Source organism: Empidonax traillii, unplaced genomic scaffold (assembly GCF_003031625.1).
Source record: "Empidonax traillii isolate 1590-97213 ecotype Southwest subspecies unplaced genomic scaffold, ASM303162v1 scaffold539:size425684, whole genome shotgun sequence".
NCBI classification, from domain to species: Eukaryota; Metazoa; Chordata; class Aves; order Passeriformes; family Tyrannidae; genus Empidonax; species Empidonax traillii.
The window spans coordinates 163,602-184,620 of NW_020955732.1; the positions used below are offsets into that span (position 1 = coordinate 163,602).

General features: G+C 34.9%; 1 protein-coding gene across 1 annotated transcript in view; it reads right to left on the bottom strand.

Annotated features, from left to right (window-relative positions):
• LOC114064379 (CUB and sushi domain-containing protein 1) overlaps positions 1-21,019 on the bottom strand; it is a gene marked incomplete at both ends in the record, with an annotated part of 349,288 nt that overhangs the window by 154,719 nt on the left and 173,550 nt on the right. The window contains 2 exons of the mRNA XM_027897375.1: positions 3,178-3,334; positions 9,449-9,618. Of these exons, the coding sequence (XP_027753176.1) occupies positions 3,178-3,334; positions 9,449-9,618 (327 nt within the window). The remainder of the gene's footprint in view (positions 1-3,177; positions 3,335-9,448; positions 9,619-21,019) is intronic.

A 21,019-nucleotide genomic window follows, 5' to 3' on the forward strand; every position in this document is an offset into this window, starting at 1 on the left:
ATTGCATTTCTTATTTAAAGTTGCAGTCTGTTACTTCTACCAGACAGCTGTGTTTTGCTTTTTCTGCCTGTCAGTGTGTGGCATCAATAAGATTTCATTTTTATCTAAATGTCACTTTAACATTAAATGCTAGTGACACGACAGCACAAAGCATTGTTGTCTTTATACCAGAACGGCCAAATCTTCTACCTGAGCACTGAATGGAAGAAGTAGGTCCAGCTGTGAGAATCCCTATATCTACATCTTCTCTTCCCCACAAAAACCAGAGAGGTCTCAAGGAGAAAAGTTCTAATCACACAGAGGAAAAAAAAGATCCCTCAAATTACAAAACTGCAGTTATGAAAGAATAACTGACATTTTCTCAGTGAAGAAAAACAACTGCCAAATGAATCAGTTTTGGCTACAACCTATATAAACTTAATTTTTTACAAGCAGATGTCTACTAATGTCCTCTATTCTTAGGGAATTAAAGCCATCTTAAAAGTTCTCTTTGGTTCCTTGAATTTTACAAGCACTTCCCATAATGCTTAAAACAAAAAAAATTATTATAGACGGGGCAGAGAAAAACTGCTATTTTTGCAAACTATGTTTGAGAGGAGCAAGAAATAACATCAGGGAAAACTTGTACAGTTTTGGCTTCATTTTTAAGACTAAAATAATCCACTTTCTCATACTTAAAGACTTTCCTGTGTAATTGAAACAACATTTCTGATGGAATAATCTATTGACACCTGAGGTCATTCTCAGGTAAAAAAAATTTAGTCCTATCAAGCTGCTGTTGTCATTTCCTCAGCATTGAAATATAAATGTTCACAGTTCCCTGTGACAACAGTGTAGAGGTACTATAAGTACAGACACTTTCTATTATTCTCCCTAGCACATGATAAGGAAATGGCTTTATATAAACTTGTTTTACACAGGATAGATGAGTTTTCTTCTTTGTTCCTCTTGTCTTTCTCCTCCTCTGGTAGAGTTAGATTCATCTATTGCTCAAATTACAGTTTTATTGACTCTTATTCATACTTACCCCACAAACCTCAGGCTAAAATATTCTTCATTTTTCTGAAGCAGTTTCCTTAAATAAAATCATTATAATTTTATTCTTTAGTCAAAATGTTTTTTACTTTCTCAAAAGAGTTGAGAAACAGTACAGGTGTTTTATGATCCTTTCTGGTAGCTCTACCTATTGGGTTAAACCCATTTCCTTGAAAAAATCTATAGATCATCAGATTTCATTTAGAACTGGAATCCTTTATAGATTTCCTTTTAATATCTGCTTATATTTGATTTCTACAATTTATACAAACATCTCAGATTCTAAATTTATAGAATTTGGTTTTATTATGTCAGTAATGAGATTCTGAACAGAGATAAAAGTTTTTTTATCCTCATTTCTGTTCTCAGTAATCATTAGCTTTTCCTTCTGTTATATTTTTAAATTTAGCATTATCTTCAGAACTCACAATATCAAAAAAAGTGTGAAGGTAGTTGCACAGAAATGAAAAAGTAAACACATTAGTCTTTTTAATAACACATTGCAGTGTAACTTCTTAATTTCAATAGCATTGATAGGAAGAAAAGTACTACAACAACCTACAATTAAGGGCAGGTGATTTGCTACCTGTGGGTAGCAAAAAGTCAGCAACCAGGCAGGAAGTAACCCAAACTAATTTACCATTAGATTTATTAGATCATCACTTTTCCTATGTCTCTCTAATATTCATTATTCAATTTCATTCATTCATATATATTTCTCATTTCCTTCAGTGAGACAATATTTTAACATGCTTTTAATTTTTTTTTCTTTGTTTTAGTGATTTTAAAGTATCTGGAATTATATTTCAATCTGAAAAGTGAATAAATAAACTGAAGAGCAATTTTTCAGGGAAGTTAATTCCAGGTGTAAACTACAGCCTTATTAATCCAAAAATATATTTATCACTTTGTGTTTGATGTACTTACCAAATGCAAAATGGACACTGAATTGGAACTGCACCAAAAACTCCAAACCCATCAAATAATGAGTATAAATTTCTGGTATATCTAATGTTTAATATATTGTTAGATTAAACTCTTTCAGAAAAAGAATGTGAGTAGGCACTACAACTGGTTTTCAAAACATTGTAAATTATTTTAAAAAAATTTTAAAAATTATGTAAGCTGAAAAGTCCCACATTGAAGGGTTTGGAAATAACAGTTATGGCTGATGGAAATCACCTGGTTAGACGGTCACTATCTCAAAATTTATTATATTGAATTTGGATTCCAAAAATACTGTAAAATGTAAGGAATTGGACTGTATTTATAAATGGGGACATATGATCATATATGATAAAATAAATCAGATACTTGGCAACAACAACAAAAAAGAAAAAATGTTATGAACACATAGGAAACTGAATTTTGCTTTGCTACACAGTATTAAGATTACTGTTATAAGACCACGTCAAATTCTGTCTACACTACACAATGTGAAAATACCTGGAAGAATAAAAAACAGATTCAAAACCAATCAGTCAGGAAAATAAGCCTTAAGACACAAATTATCATTTCTTGCCTTGCACAGAAAAATATGAGACTGGAGAGAAAATATTATTAGAATTGCGAAGTAAAGTATCACAAAATCAGGCTACTGAATGTAGAAATGAGGCAAGATTCCATCTTTAAATAATATGACTTTTCTCAACAGTAGATGGAACCCAAGTAGGATTTGAAAGCAACTGATTCAAGACCCTTGAAATCAGAACCCATAAAATAAGATTATTTTTAAAACAGGTTTTCGGTTCTTTTCTATCAAAGGCAAAATTCTACGGTTTCTCTAGGCAAATCAGAGTAGATTTCCCTAGTGGTTCTTTCATGGTTCTGTAAGAAAAAACCTCTAAAGGTACAATGATAAAATTTAAGATTTATCAGGCACAGAAGAAAGACAGAAGGGGAAGTGAATGATTTCTACTTATTCCACAGCTAGTTTCAGTCCAGAGGGAAACCAGCAGATCTACTAGAAAGAGCTATGATTACATTTCTGTGCCACAGTATGTTGTGGTGCTTTGCTCTGCAGGATTCAACACAGTACCTTCTAGGAAATTGTCTTCACCATGCCATGATGAATCACTACAGCTGAAAAATAAACATTTCCTCACAAAGCAGTCGATGAGATCATATTTATGAACCACTTACTTGTGTAGGTCAGCTGAAATCCTTGGTCAGTATCAGATCCATTGGTATTAAACTCAATCCACATATGGTTAGAGGTGCTATTAAGGATAACTCCCATCATGTCATTTTTGGTGAAGGCTCCCAGAGACCGTGAAGAACTGTCTTTTCCATCATACACCTTTAAGAAACAACAGTGTTAAACTGGACATCAAATCTAAGTATTTGAAAAAATTTAGTTTACCATTATACAACACTTCCAAAATTGGCTATATATTGCCAATAGTTTTCCCCAAAACTTCATATTTCTATTTTGTGAGGTACTTACCCCTTGGTTATACAGTTCAATGAAATCTAAAATGTTCTGTCTCTTTTAAGGTGCTTTTTAGTCTTTTTCCTTTCCAGTTTTGTGAGCTCATCTTGAAAGAAATTAATATTTACACAGAACTCTATCTTCTGAGGTTTCATAAACTCAGATTGTTTTTTGTGATTATTCACAAAGGCCAACAGCAGTATAAGTTCTGAAATTACTTATAAGGGTTACTGAAGGTGAACTTGTAAGGGTTCACTGAAGGTGAACCCTTACAGCCTACTTTGTTCCCTCCTGTCTGGATATATCAACAACAGAGCTGAGGTATTACAGTCAATCTGTCACTTTTTATTTCAGATTCTAAGCTTGTAGCAATTTTTGGGTTTCTATAGCTTTTAACAAAAGAAAGATAGGTCTTCAAAAAGTCTATTTCCAAACTAACTGTGGAGATGTCCTTATTTACTATGTTACTGTATTGAAAACTTTCAATGGAGGAAAAAAAATCAACAATACCAACCTCTGCTTTTTGAAATCCTAGACTGAATAAGAATGCCCTTTTAAATAGTCACCAACACAGGACAAGTACCAACTCTTGGCTTAGGGGTTGAAGTTTTTTGTTGCTTATTGCAAAACCATGAAAGCCATAAAGTAGAAAATAACCTCTTCTGCTTTTGTTTTGTTTTGTTTTCTCAAGATGAACTAAAAAAGCTAATTTCTTCTTTCTATTAAAAAAACCAGCTGTACGTTCTCATGGAAAAAATAAGCAATATGAAGTGTGTACATATATACCATACATGAAATATCATGTCAATACTTATACAAAAGCAAGTAATGAATTTGAACAGCTGATTTCTGATATGAAGTGAAAGATAATTTGCCCTTATCTCATATATCCTAGAGTGACTATAGGCAACTAGTGCAAAAGCTACAATTACAGGAAATATTTCAAGCTCTGGATCTCCATCTCTTCACTAGCAGACCTTGTGGTGCAGTGAGGATTTATACTGATTCCAGCCAGAGGCAGAAAATGACCCATTTAGCAATATAAATTCGACATTTGAGTCACAGACACTTCTTCCTATATGAATGTCCAGTTAGATGTACTAATAAAATTTAGAAAGGCATCTTTTAAGAGGACACACCATTGCAACATTTGTAGGTGAGGACCAACAATTAAAAGTAGTTCTATTTTCTCTGTGAAGAAAATATCAGCATGCCATCAATATACAAAAATGTCTTGAAAGTACCATGTTTCTCTCAAGTGTCCACATTAACAAAATAAAATAATAAAAACAATATGTAAAAGATTTTTTTAAGAAAGGAGCATACATTTATTTTAATAAACATACATAGATATAAATAATTACCTTCTCCAAAATAAGCTTTTGAAAAATTATATATTATGCTACCCATTGATAAAACAATAGATCCTTGTTAAGGCAAAGATCGTCTTATATCACATAGAGGAGATGTATCAAAAGATACAATCAATTGTAATATTCATAAATGCAGTAACACATATTTAATGTCTGCCTCTTGGCAGAAATATGACTTTAAGCTCTACTTAGAGTATCTGAAATATTGCTTTCAAGCTTCTAACCATCGTTGTGGGACCGAACTACAGATCACTTTCAAGGACTGATTACACTTTACTTATCAGAGCTGGAAACCTATTGTACAAAGTAAATGAGCATTTGTTCCCCATAACACTTATTTCCACAGATATACTATATTTGATTGATGGGATAATACTTTGAATGGAAATTTCTGTTAATTACCATTAATTAAAAATGCTACCTATGTTTAAAAAGTGATTTTTTTCTATAAAACAAAAAAAGTGTAAATATTACAATTGTCCCCTAGACATCTTGTTACAACAGTATTCTGCCTCTCTGACTATTACAGATACTCTTCCTACCTGAGGATTAACAAATTAAATAATAGTATCTCTCAAGATTAATACATACACAAATAAATCAGTGTTTTATGAAATTAAAATTAGATAAGAGACATCATGTGACAGCAGCTGTTAAAAGAAGAAAAAAAAAAACAGTGACAATTTGTACCTGTGACACTTGTCCAGCTGTAGTTAATGTTACAGACATAAGTAGGAACATAACTACTCTAATAATTGAAACAGTGTTCATGAACAAATACAAACACTGAATCTCCCTTTCTTTTACTGAAGAGTTGTTTGAATCATCCCTAGGGAAAAAAAAAGCTTTTTGCCTAACAATTCTTTGCCATGCTAATTATTGTGGGCCAGGGATCATTCCCAACAGATAGCTTCTGTGGAACCATTGTGTTATGTCATATGTAACTGACTCCAGAGGCAGAGAATATATTTAATACACTAGTCTAGACATGATCACTATTTATTCATATTTAGAGTGTATGTTTAAGTCATTTGAGAGAATACATTTGAAATATAATTCACATGCTGCAATTACATGCTCTATCATGAAGAAAAAAGGAAGATCTATTTGGCCAAACAGATGAAAGTCGGAATATCACATTCTGGTTTTCCTCTTACCTCTAACAAATTCATTGTGATTGCGTTATAAAGATTTGTGCATAAGCAGCCACTTCAAAGAATTATGAAACTTCAGGTGGCAGTTAAAACAGGGAGTTCAGGAAGATGAAGTGTTAGTGAGCGAGGAAGATAAGCTTCAAAATAAAGTGATAATCCGAGTATTCAGTTAGGCCATATGCCCTTCAAAATGGTGAGACTGTTTCTATTACTTTACAGGAATTCAAATTTCTATCCCGCTAATTCAAGTTCAAATTTTGTCAGAGCAATAGAAAGCTTTGCCCACAAATTACAGTCATTAACCTGCATGCATTCCTCTTGAAAGTGATAGTTTTGACCCTTCCTCCTGCACTAGTCTTATTGATGCCAGAAATAGTCTTGCAAATTATATGCTATTCCATGTGCACCTCAGCCTCAATATCCAGCCTCAATATTCCCACTTGACTACCAAGCTGAATATATACAGCTATAGGTAGTTTATATTTTCAAAGCAAGTAAATAGTGACACGGTAGGAGTCCAGTCACAACAACTTGATTGTCTGCACAGTATTTATTGTCAGTACATCTGGAACACATTTAATGCAGACTTACTAACACCCTCACAAATCTTCCCTGAAAAGGCATTAGTGGAGGAGCTGCATAGGCCAGGGACTGTTTCTGAGAGACAGTTTGAGTGAGTCATCTTGTTGTGTAAGATTAGAGAGCTTAACATTACAGATGTAGTCAAACTGCAGAAGCTGGTCCTGGGGACAGCGGGGAATGATCACAGCATTGTTTGGAGCGCTAGGATAAATTTAGCCAGATTCAGAGATGCCCCATTTCACCTAAATGTTTGTGAGGAATAAGAAGCATGTTTGCTTTACTTGCTGGGATTAAAACATTCAGACAAAAGAGGAGAACAGTGCTACAGTTATTTATGAGGCAAAATGCTCCAGTAACAGTGTTAATGTATCTACACCTGCTGTGGAAATGTAAAACACTCACCTGAAAGTGAAGGAAATGCTGGTTAGAGTTTCCTAAGGTTCAGTTTCTCATTCTGACATCTTACAACTAAGTGTAGCAAATTTCCTTAATTGCAGAGATCTTTATGGCATAAAATCATCCCAAAGGGAAATGCTTTTAAAATATTGCTTTGATGGCTTGGGAAATAAATCCTGTATAGCTTGCTGTCATTGGTTTGGTTATTCCCATGTAAATTTCAAAATCCCTTCATTAAATCCTCATGGAGTTCTTGGTGATCTCACCTCAAACAAATAGTGCTTTCTCTGACCTTCCTGGTGGGTTGACCTCGGTATTATTACATTATTATTATTATTTCAGTTTTGACTCAGTCCTCTTTATCTCACACTACTGAGCAACATTTTTTGCCCTTTCTACATGTGTTTCCCCAGCCCTCCCCTCGGCTGTGGGTTCAGCCGTGCCTTGCAGTGGGTGTGTCAGAGACAGCTGGAACTGACTGTGTCCTGCACGGGGCAGCTCCCGCTTCCTCTCACAAAGCCCCCCCTACAGCCCCCACAGCCCACACTGGGCACCTGCATCTAATGCTACATTACATACGCATATATCTTTCTGCTAAAACAGAGTGAGATATTCAGCTGGGAAAATGCCCTGTATTTCAGCACAAGGTTTGTAAATATTTTTAAGCCTTAGTGCATCCCTTGCAAGCTGCCTGAAAGGCAGTCCTGGGGCTTTCTGCGATGCAGGCACAAAATAGAAGTCTGGTGTTTATAACATATTTTGCTCATATTTTGGGTGCAGATGGGAAAGAACGCAACTTCGACATCTACAGCCCTGCCAAAGGGCTGATTCCAATGGAAATATGTAAAAGGACATCCTGGTATGGGAATGGAGAGGAAATAGACTTTATTTTCATAAGTGCAGGTTATAGAGAGACTATAGTGGAAAAGAGCCTAATTGTATAAATGGCAGTTGTGCTGTGCCAATTGTCTCAGAACCGGAGAACTGGCCTCGCAGTTCAAACATCAGCAAAATTTTGCCTTTACTTCCTTTGGATCCTCAGGAGTATTATGCTAACAGATCTATGAAAGAAGTATCTAACAGATTGCTCCAGAACAGCTTTCTTTCAGGCAAATCTTTCTTATATCTCCGAGGAATATCTTTAAGTATGCTCAACATTACTCATGAAATGTTCTGAAGGATAATTGAGTTTCTTGAATGTTTCTTTAGGGTTTTCTAAAGGTTTTTTGTTGTTGATTTTTAGGTAGTTTATTAAATTATTTATAAACCATATATGTGCAAAGCTTCTGGGAGACATGTATCACATTCAAGCAACTCAGTGGGCAATTAAGTGCTTTCTTGGGTTATACATCTGTTCAGAGAAAAAATACTTTTGGGGATCTGCACTGTCAGACCATGGATAATGGGAACAAAGGACAATATAGACCACATATTTTGCTCACCTACTCAATTCCCTTTAATCTAAAAGCAAAACCATAGACCAAGGTCTTGCAGTGTTTTATACAAGGTGGCCACACAAGCATGTAGGAGTTTATCATCAATAATTTAGTGGGAAAAGATGGAGAAAATGCCATTCTTTTTATTGTAACTTTCTGATGTTATTGGGGGATTCTCAAAACTTTGCATATTTCATGGTCAAATGTAAACTGTACTTGTTGAAAAGCACAAATATAACAACAAAAATACAAGCATCTATATTAAAACTATTTTTCTTTTCCCCTCCTTGCCTCATCCTATCTCTAAATGCCTTGTTCTTTGCAGGAAATGCATAACTTTGAATTGAATTTTCACACTTAATTACATAACGAATATTTTAAGATGACAAAATGGATAAAAATATAGCCACCAAAATTTGATCCATAGCAATGATATCTTTAAAATCCTTTTGGGAAGCATTCAGTGCAAATTAAAAAAAAAAAATCAATGTTAAAATGTAGACAGCAATTTCTAACATGTTAAATGGGGTGCTGGGAGATCTCCAGAAAGGAAGTTGCTAACTGAATTCTAAATATTTTGCGATTTTAAGTGTTAATTACCTGAAAAATTTGGGGACATAAATTTGAAAGACTAACTTCATTTATGGTCAATACTTCTCTCTATTTAAATGAGTAAATTAATTATTTGAACAAAAACCCAGTGGTTCTGCTCAAGACAAAAAAAAAATGCCCTGTGCTACATAAAATAATACTATGTATTCAAATTCCAAGTTCACATTTTATGCTTTCTTTTTACATTTTAAACCATTGTAAACAGTCTAATACTTCTAGAAATGTAATTGAACTCTTAAACCTATAGTTTCTTTGAATCTAGTATAAATCATTGACTCTAGTATAAAGGAAGTGATGCTGTCCACTTAGAATTCGTTAATTTTGGGTCAGAAAGTGGAATGAAAATAAAGATAATTGGCACTAAAACCAGATTTGTTCATGCATTGTGAATGTTTAACATGACAGAAAGTGGAATTATTTTCTTATTACCTTAACAATATCTCCTTCATGCAGCTGAAAGCTCCTGGCTCTAAGATGGATCCCTTTTCCAGCCTCTGTTTCAATTTTATAGATACATTCATGGTTATTGTCATAATTAGATGGAAAATTTGGAGACAACAATGTTCCTTCATTTCCAGAGACAGTTGCTCCACATTCAGCTAAAGAAAACAGACACATGTAAAATAGAAAAAAAAAAAAAAAAAAGTGAATTATCCATTTCAAAAAAATACAGGTTATTAGCAGTAATATTTAAACTCTATGAAAACTCTGACAGGCTATCTAGGAAAAGTATATTTCTAACACATCTCTGTAGGAACAACTCCTAGAAACCCTATCAAAGTTGCTATCTCCTGCATTTCACTGAGTCTCTTTACTTTATGCACTTATCTGCTTTTACCTCCAATTTATCCCTTGGTCTTCCCATTAGACTAACCAATAACGCAGGTTAGCCTAGATACCATAAACACTGAACATCTTATTGAGGTATAGTTATTGCGGTAACATTTCAAATAACCATAACATTGATTTTACTTCTGTATTCAGCTTTACAAATAAGTATTAGAAAAAGCAGACAGTAAGCTGTTGGGGAAAAAAAAAAAAGAATCTGGTAATAAATCAAGATCATTCAACTATGTTTTATTCTCTACCTGGAATAAAACCAAAAAACTAAAAATCAAATAAACATTTATTGATATTAGTCAGGGCTAAGCAGATAGATCCTTTCTTTTCTGGGTAAAGAGAGGGTGAGTCTTTTTCACAGCTGTCTGTAGTAAGCACCTATTAACACTTTCATTAGACATTTTTTTGTTGGAGCTCCCCAGTAAAGACAATAAAAAAGTGTAAGAGGAGTGGTGTGTTCCAGCCCATGGACTCAATTTGAATTCAGAATAAAGACTAGAAAAATATTCCAAATATGCAACATAAATTTCATCACATAGATGAAAACATCCAGAGAGCAAATAATATTGGTGTTGTTCAAACAAGTATTCAAAATGCTTAAAAATGGCCTAAAAAGACCTTACAAATCCCACAGTAATATTAACATACCAACTATTAATCTACAACTTTTTTTAAGGTGCACAAGATTGATATTTGCATCTGTTCAGTCTAGGGATAAAATATACTGGGTTATTTTGACATAAATACCATTTAAGCCTCATTCAGAGTTTGTTAAAAACTTGTTATAACAGTTAAAATAATAATGATAAATTAACGTCTAATTGTAAATCAACAGATATGCTCTATCAAAGAAGCTATAGGTTTAGAAACAAATCTGTATTCTTTCAAAAAATGTTAAATTGACTTTTAGGCTTCATATGACATTAAAATATTTGCTTGAGGAACTTCAATTGCATTGCAAAATTCTCTGAACTCAAGTTGGCACTCATATACCTCTAATCTACGCTAATAAACCATAGTCTGTTTTCAGCACACATTATTCCTTTTCAAATAGATTGCAAATATCTGACAGCTATGCAGTTTCATCAGGCCCCATCATTCCCTTCATTATCATGACAAAACAGTTGCTCATGTCCTCTGACCAGTCAAGTTTCCTTGCTCATCTTCTGTCAGTCAGTAAATCACTGACATAGACCCCAAAAAGAGGTTTTCAAAGGAAATCAAGTCTTCTTTGTCAACTTCCCTTCCTCAGTTTATGCAAAACATATCACAGATCAGGTTTAAGGATCTTATGCAAGGACTTTAATTGCGTATTTTTTCTAACCATTTTTGCGCACTGCAATCCAGACCACACATCACGTAATGAGGGACTAGAAATTCAAAAGAGCAGCCATCAACCACAATACTGAGCCTGGTCTTGACAGCAGGAAAAGTTTATGCAGTCAAAGGCATCTCTCCTCTTCAAGGCCCTAATATTTTACCCAGTGGTATAGGAAAAGTCATGCTTTTTCTTTAAAAATATTTACAGTAGTTGATACTGCTGCTGCTTTTTTAAGTAGTAGCTAAAATGTGCAGCCAAAATGTGTGACACCTAAATTCAATTCACTTTGACTCTGGGGATTTGAACATGCCTTTCCTATGATCTGTCTCTCACATAAAGAGATTAGAATATCAGTCACAAAGTAAGTGTTGACTACCCTCTTTAGCATAATGGGCAGGGCATCAAACAGGGGAGAAGGAACACTTCTTCGAGGAAATACATACATTAAAGAATTGGGGAATCAAATTCTGGAGTAACTCATGAATTGACACTCACTGTAACCATGTGAGCACCAAAGTACTAGACAAGAAAAATATATCCATGTTCATATCCATTTTCATCACCACCCATTAATCCTCTCTATGCAAAATAAACAATAGCCTTTAACAACAATGGCATGATGATTCTGCTAGCAAGGATAAGATACAATTTAAATTGCTTTTACATAAGCAAAGGAAATGAAGCCATGGAAGTTTTGTGTTAAGAAGTGATATGGCTCATCCACCTATAGCAACTAAGAAGCAAAAACTGCCAATCAGTCTTGAAATATGTCATGCAATATTCTGTATCTAGTATGTATTCTATGAATAGATTTTAGTGTCTCAAGTTAAGCAGACAAATATTATCTTATGATCTTGAAAGAGCTCTTTAGTTTTTGACTGCAGAGGACACTTCCTTACTTCAGTGCCTTCCAGATACCTTATGAGTTCCAGAGACCTGCCTTCATCTTGACAGAACGCCTGTCAAACCCCACCCCCTGCCCCCATCAGGAGCATCTGCAGCTCAGAGAGATGAAAGAGAAACGATTTCTCATTCCCTCACATGAGAAAAACATTTTGTAACTGTTTCTCATTTCGTTTATTAAATATAATTCACTGAATATTAACCATATGTACTCTTCTTTGATAAAAATCAACTATATCAGTATTAGTATCTAAAATTCTTAAATTATGCAAACATTGAGAAGCCCAGAGTTTTCCAGGAGAATTAATCTTTACTGATCTTAAAGTGATTACTTCTTCCATCATTCTGTCTTCATACTTTGGTCCACAAACTTGTGTGGGAAAAATCAGTGTGAATTTAGGTGAACAAGTATTCCATAACATACCCACTGAACATGCTCTATATAAATAATATTTTCAGGAATAGCCCCTCCAACTGTAGCCTATAAAAAAAGGAATATATTTCCTAGTGTGGTTATGTGATATGCTTGGTCTAGTATAATATGAGTACAATGTAAGAATGTAAAATCTGTATATGATATAATAAATTGATGTAGAAAGAGATAGCACTGAAATATGTATTTTGATGCAATAGAGATCCCTTCTTTATGTTGCATGACTACCTTTTTTTTTCTGTATTAATCTATTTAATTTTTCAAGATATAAAATAAATTGATTCAAAGTTCTAGCTTTTTTACTATCAATATAGTCAGTGGCACCTCAATTGAATCTGTAGATTAAACAATAAAGATCCAGTTCTCAATTCATATATTTCAATTTAATCAGGTATGTGATGAAAAAAAACAAAAATATGTGTAATCCAAGATATTTTTCAAAAGAGAATACATACAAAAAGTCTGCTTGGAGCAAAAAGCAGCAAACTAAATAAAAAAACCCCTGTGAATTAGAAAACCATAAAAGAAAAGAAAAAAGTATAGTTCATTAGAGGACATAAGAAATGACTCAAAGCTTCCGTTTGCATGTATAGGAGAGACTTTCCTTTAGGAAGGACATAAGGGGATTGTTGCAACTTGTGGACTATTCTTTTGAGTCTGAGGGAGAAAGAAAGAGGAAGGAAGGTAAGAAGGGAGGGAGGGAGGGAGGGAGGGAGGAAGGAAGGAAGGAAGGAAGGAAGGAAGGAAGGAAGGAAGGAAGGAAGGAAGGAAGGAAGGAAGGAAGGAAGGCACATTGTTGCAGTAGTAACATGAAATAGCACCTACTGTGTTCTGACAAGATCTATAAAATTAAGAGGCTGTTGGTGTATTAAAACACATCTAAATTGCTTGTTAAATAACTTAAAATAGAACATCATAAACAAAATTTGTTCTCTAAATGTCAGCAGCTTACATGGTTCTAATTTAGATTCTTCACTTCCCAAATCTGACAAGCTATGGAAGTCTGCTGAACTATAGCATCCAAAAGACAAGGATGCTTAAACTCATTGTCTTTTTAAAGAAAAAATCTATATATTACTGCTTCTATGTTTCAAAAGGTGGAAAACAAACAAAAGAAAATTAATCAAGTTCCCTATTACAACTTTTAAATCTTGTATATTTTTTAATTGTATTTATTTATTATAAATCAAAAATACCCACCTTAGAATTCAAAAAGTATACTCTTTTTGATTCTATACCATCTATCTCCACAAATAAAAGGTTTTAGAGAAGGAACTACATGCTTTATTTTTACTACAGTTTCTCAGTTCTCTGTTATAACCTTTTCAAGGACTGTAGCAGACTGAAAAATGCTACTTTATCAAGCTCTTCTTTTACTCCCTTTCAGTGAGAGCAATCTGTCTGGAACGGGTACTTGACCCCATTGTTTGTTCTTTTCCTTAATAAAGTCACTTAGATTCCAATTATATAAGTAACTTTTTTTTCTTCTTTCATTGTCTCACTTGAAATTCGATAAAAGGAAACTGCAGAGGGTAGATCTTTTGAAGATCACTGAACGCTTCCTGAATATGAACACAAACTGTAATACAAACAAAACTCACGGATTCTTGAATTGCTTTGAAATACAGTTCATGTAAAATGTAACAATAACTTTGTTTAATGGAAAAGTTTGCTTTACTATTTTTCTTTCATATATCTTGCTGAAAGGTTTGATAGAATTTTAAGCAGATCTCCAAAGCAGAGATCAAATAAAAGTAGTACATTGTCAGTTTAAAGGCTTCTCTGTCACAAAGCACTCTGCTGAGTGCAGAATACCTCTTGTATTTACAAAATTGTGCAGCAGTTCATAAAATATGAGAAGAAGCAGAGCTCAGACAGTCAATATTTTTTTATGTTTCTGTTGGACAGTACTGTTACCCAGTAGGATGGTCATGCAGTATTAATACAGGAGCAAAAGGGATCACAGATAAAACTGAATCAAGCATCATGTGCTTTGTCTTCAAAAAGGAAAAACTTAGGGTTTCTCCACAGTCATTAAGGGCTCTCCAAAGCTGAGCATGTGACTTCTGCATGGCAGACACAACACATGACTGGACTCAAGCACAGCTTCATGGACCAACTCTAACATAATGTTAGGAGCTGAAGCTTCCTGTTAAATGGAATGTTGCATCAAGCCGAGGTGTACATGGAGTATCCACAGAACCTCTGTTGCACAGTGCCTGAATCTTTGTAATGTTAGTAGTCCTGCATCTGCAGTTCTGCAGCTTGCCCTTCACGTGTGAGCCTGTAACATGTCACACACTGCGATAGATTTTTTAAAATCATACTGTTCTCTTCCCACTTCCCATTCTTTTGCCTTGTGGCTTTTAGCCTGTAACTCTACACTAAGATCACATCACTCCAGACCTGGTAGTTTTTAGCATGTGACTTCATATTGGAATAGAACACCAACAACAAGCAGTTAATAGTTATTTGAACACACAATAAATTTTACACAATAAAATACAGGCACAAATCTTAATTACTATTTAGTCTGCAGCACCCACATACATATGTTCCATTCAGTGTTAACAGTATAATAAGCTGTCACTGAGGAGCTTGAGAAGATCTGCATGAAAAATGTAACGACACCAGGGAGAAGGCAGGAAGATGTTGGCTTTTTTGTCATTACTATTATCATCATCGTCACCACTACATTTACTTGAGAGAATTATTTCTCTGAGGATTCTTTCCTTTGTCTTACCAGCTGGTGCCTGAGGACTGGCTTTCCCTTTTTTCCCTTTTTTTTTTTCCCTCTCTCTCTTTCTCTTTTTCCCTTCATTGTTTGCTTCTCTAAGATAGATTTCAAGTAAAGGCACTACCACATTACTAAAGTATGTTTATGTCAGCCTCCCACAAAATGCTTTAAGCAACAATCATATGATTGTGGTGAGGGTAGAATACCTCACCAAAAACCCAACTGAAGTGCCTTGCTGAAAACAAACAGCTTGCTGAAAATAAACAACTTACTCTGTATTTTTTGCACCATTCACATGCAAAGAAAAATGGAGTAGGAAAGGAAGGACTAGGCAGCACAGAAAGCCTTTTCTGTGGTTTACTTAATTTGTTCTCTATCCATATGCCACAAACATAAGGCACTGCTCAGGTTCTCAAAACCAATCCTATGATTTTAATTGGCCTCAGGGGATTATTGGCAGAAACCAAGGTGAAAGCATTGTTTGGATTTAAATTGTTTTGAGATTTTTGACTACTCTTTCTAGTATCATCTGATAATAAGCTATGGACTTAACATGCTGACATTATTTGTCTTAGCAAGAAACAACACTAAGCCTATATAACCTTAACATGTAGAAAGAAGGCAAAAGGGTGACTTAAGGAAATCATTATTCTTTCTAACTAAATGTGACTAACATTTCATACCAGGTCTTAGATAAAGGTGATTAAGTCTCATACAAATCACTCCTTTTCATTGAGAAAATAGAATCAGAGTGCCCACTATGCACCAGCTGAAATCCTTTAGCATTTGATTATTGAAGTTTCAGTTTTCAGATAGAGACAATTCAAACCTGAAATTACTACATGGCACTGTATTTTAAAGATTCAGGTACAGTAAGACTCAAACACTAACTCAGACAAATCTTCAATTTTCAATCAAACACTGAAAGTAAAAGGAGGGGTTAAAAAGCATCACCTTTTGATTGTATTTATAAAAATGCAATGTTTTAAGATAAAGAAATAGAAATTATAAAAAACTTAGCAAATAACTTTATTAAACACATTGTACAAAATAGAAAATAACCTAAACATTTAACAATTTAAATGTAACAGCATTTAAATAAAGCATTCTGAAGTACAGTGGATCCTGAATCCATCCTTATTAACATCTGAAGATTCAGAGATTCAGTTACTGATAAGATTTCTTGCTCATGAGTTGCTCTTAAATGAGAGCAATCTCTGCCTAAACACTAGATAACAATGAATAGCAATTTTCAGACTTATTTTGACTTCTCAAAGGTGAACTCAAATCCAAATTTTATGCTACAGAGAATTTAAAGAAAACAATGAAAGCCAGATCTCAAGACTCTCACAGAAATCTCCAGTGCTATTCAGGCTAACAACTTATGTTTCAATCTCAGTGAAAATTAACTCAATGTTACAACATGACAGAGTATATTAATTATAATTGATGACTTTGCAATGAATGCTAACTAAACTATTAAAAAGAAACAGCTTATTAAATAATGTCAGCATTTTATTGAAGCACCCTATCAATAATTCAAATAGTATTTAATATAACAACTGAATATGATAAATTAATGTGATATTAATGTGAATAACAGCGAACAATAACTCAGTGAAGATTTTACTCAAATACTGTATTAATGCACTATTAAAAATCAAATGCCATGTAAAATTTAATAAAGGAGCGACACCACTTAAATATGAAATGAAAATATTAAGTAGCTCATTCTTTTCCGCTTTACTATTTAAGTTTTCCACAGCTTGCTTTGGAACACTCCATAAAGTTGAAATTACTTATAGGGGACAGGAAATAATGCAGATTAAAAACCAAACCAAATAAAAAAGCTCCAGCACTCAAATCTATTACATTGATGTGTTCTGCTCAAACTCTGTGCAATGCCTACCATGAAAGGCTAGTTTGAACTGAATATACAGTTTAAACTGAATATGCAGTGTACACTGTATAGTTCACAAATAATATTTTCATTATGTATCATACATAAAATTATACACAGTTTCTTAAAGAGAGAGTGAGCAGGGAAAATCCAGACAAGTAGACAGAAGCTGATAACACAGTTGTTAGGACAATCACACGAGAGAGCTGAAGAACTAATTCAGACGTCTCTTCTCTTTTGTGACAGACTGAAATGTTAAGGGTTAACGACTCAAACAATCAGCCATTTGAAAAAGCAGCAAACCTTTGCTGAGGCCAGGTTTGCACCCCCCAAGCAATGAGGAGGAGGAGAGTTTGGGGGCTGTGGTGGTGAAACTTCTGATCTGCAAAACAGCCCAGGTGTAGAGAGGGTGAACACCCACCACCACCAGTGGATGACCAGGACAAACTGACCTTTGTTTAGTAACAAGCTGGGTTTTGAGAAAGATGAGGGAAAAGGCCAGTAAGAAGCAGATCATGGTAGGTGGGATAACACTTTTTATCCTACCAATGTCCTCCCTTACACAATTGGCTCAGGTGTAAACTTCACCCCAGTGAGAGGTATTGGGACATTCACCTGGGGTATTCATCCCTTCTTTTAAGGTGGAACTGGCTCAACTATGCTTATGCATTGTCATAAATATCAGAAACCATCAAAGACCCCTGAAGTGCCCCCCAGACTCATTTCTGGGAACTTCCACCAGAGGACTGCTCACAATTCACAGTGTTGCAGAAGAAAGTGTAAAATTCCCCTGATCAGGAGACGTACTTGGACATTCCCACCTGAACCTGAACATATATTAACCCATTGAATTTATGTTATGGGGGCTTCCCCTGGACCTGACAGATCAAGTCTGCAACCATCACTTCAAACAACAGACATCTAAATTGCAACAATCAAGTCTTGACACCAGATCCACGAGTAGTGATAACTTTCCAACACCCACTCTTATCCCTTCTTTTTTTTCCATATATATTTTCTTAAATAATGTTTTTAAATTTCCATAGATTATAACCAAAATGGCCACATATCTCCTTTCCATTGCAGCCAAATTGTTCTAAAATAAACCTGCCACACATACATATTTATAAACATGTCATTCAGTGTCATTTCACTCTGATCTGCCCCAGTGGATCTACTAACAAGAACCTCAGCTACCCCACCTTCAGGGGCAGGTCATAACATTAAATTTGTGCCAGTGACAAGATAACTCTCTGAGAACCAACGAGGAGGTTTTTCTACAGGCATAACAGCCAGAGTATTGGATAAAGGAGAACTGATTTTTGGTCTACGCCAAAATCTCCAGCAGGAGATCATGGCAACCTGGGATATATGTCTGATTTCAACTGTTCCCCACTGCTAAAAGTTAATGATAATTTTTCTCCTCTTGGTAGGACCTGGGCACATCAGATTTGTTGAAAGGTTTTCTGTTGTAACTGAGATTTGACCTGCTGTGTAAGATTTCCTCTGTGAGAAAGTGAAGCTGACCCTCAGAGAGGGTTAATGAGAAGAAAGACATTAACCCCTCTTTGGGTTAATGACCAGTACATTATTGAACACCCCCAGAATTCCTGTTTCTCCCATGCACTGCCCAGAGAAAATCAAACTACCTTCCCCTAAACCTGCAGAGCAGACCAGAGCATTACATAATTGTAACATTGGACTGCATCCCTTGGATATGATGAAGTGATCATTGTGGTCCAAAGCTGTTGTAGGGTTTTCTGGTGTGACCCAGATCTGTTAAAAGGTTTTCTCTGGGAGAAAGTCAAGTTGACCCTCAGGGAAGGTAGTGGGGAGAAAGAACACTGACCTTCAGTGGGTTACTGAAGGGTATTACTACCAAGAGTGAGTCAAATGGTGACTGTGTCCTCATTATGAAATCATAATGATAATTTTTCCCCTCTTGGGCACATCAGACCTGTTGAAAGTTTTTCTAGTGTAACCTAAACCTGTTGGAAGGTTTTCTCTGGAAGAAAGTCAAGCTGACCCTTAGAGAAGTTTAATAGGAGCAAGACATTAACCCTCTCTGGGTTAAGTGTTCCCTCCTGGTGAAATTAGGGTATTTTGAAAACAGAAGGTACCTACATCTGAGCCCTGTACTTCTCAATTCACTGTAAAGGGGTCTCCACTTGGGTTTTTACCCATTGTGTTCAACAATCAGTGAACAGGATATCTTTGACAAGGAACGGCTGAAATTTTTACTCTCTTTTAGAATTTCGTAAGTATTTCACAATGCACCATAAAGGAATACCAAATCTACAAGACTCATTCCTTACCTTTTTAAACAACTGCAAATTATAAGGTCACATTTCAAAAAGTACTTAAGAGATTATTTAAGTGCATATCAAATGCATGCATTTATCACTGCAATTTAAACTCCCTTCACTCCCTCAGCTCCTACTTGTTGGCCACCTCTCTCTGGACATGCGCTTATTCACCAGGTATCTTGTTTTGTGTCCTATTTCTTCTTTTGCATATATCCTACTCCTCACCAAATCTGAGAAGACACAGATTACCATATAGATCTTTTTCTTTAAAAAGACATTGAGTTTAAGGATGCTATAGCTCAGTAGACTTCCATAGCTTGGCAGATTTGGGAAGTAAAGAATCTAAATTGGAACCATGTAGACAGCTGATATTTACAGAACAAATTTTGTTTACTGGGTGCTATTTTAAGCTACATAACAAGCAATTTGGATGGGTTTTAATATGACAACAAGCTCTTAATTTTATAGATCTTGTCAGAAGAAAATAGGTGCAAGAATGATCCTTCTTTCTTTAATTTTTTTAATTCCTTTCTTGCTTGCTTGCTTGCTTGCTTGCTTTCTTGCTTTCTTGCTTTTCTTACTTTCTTGCTCTTTTGCTTTCCTCCTTCCTTTTTCTCCTTGCTTTCCTCCTTGCTTTCTTGCTTTCTTTCTCTCTCCCTCAGATTCAAAACAATTGAGTGCAAGTTGAAACAATTCCCCTATATCCTTCCTGAAGACAAGAGAAATCTCTCCTACCCTTGCAAATGGAAGCTTTTTGTCATTTCCTATGACCCCTAATAGACTATAATTTTTTTCCTTTTGCTTTCATGGTCTTCTGGTTCACTGTTTTGTTTGTTTGTTTGTTTAATTTTTTTTTTTTTTTTTATTTAGGAGTGCTTTGCTTATCCTATGAGTCCTCCAGTTCCTTTTCTAACAGTAATGTAACTCCAATACAGAATGTTAGAAAGCTCCTGACTAGTTTGACTTAAACTAGACAGTAAGAAAATACAATTAAAAGCATAGTTTGCTGGATAAGTTTTAGGAAATCTGCCTCAGTAACAGATTTCCCAGAAATGGTGTGTGGATTCTATTTAAAAGATTAGTGATGGCAATAAGCAGTCGAAACATGATTGTGTTCTCCTGTAGGAGAACAGTAGCCTCAGAATCAGGTACTTAAAAGACAAAGTTGTTCCACCTAATTTCTGAACTCCACCATTCACCAAGCTCCTGAGATTCACACAGCTTTGTGGATATTCAGAAGTGCGTGACTGCCTAGCAGCTTTACGCTTGGATCTGTACTCTAGGGGAACTAACTCACTAAAAGCTGGGTTTTGTCCTCAGGAAAAAGTAGTCAACTGTGAAATGTAAATGAAACTGTAATAGAACTCTTTAATTATAGGTAGAGAAAAAAAAACATTGCTGGAAGAAAAAAGTGAGAAGAATGTGCATCCACACTCTTTGACAATTTTGCCTTCACAGAAATGAAATAAGTATAAAGTTATATATACATTTGCAACTATGTAAAAGCAAGCTATGCAATGGGAATAAATCATGCATGTGGAGTTAGTGTCAGTAACCATC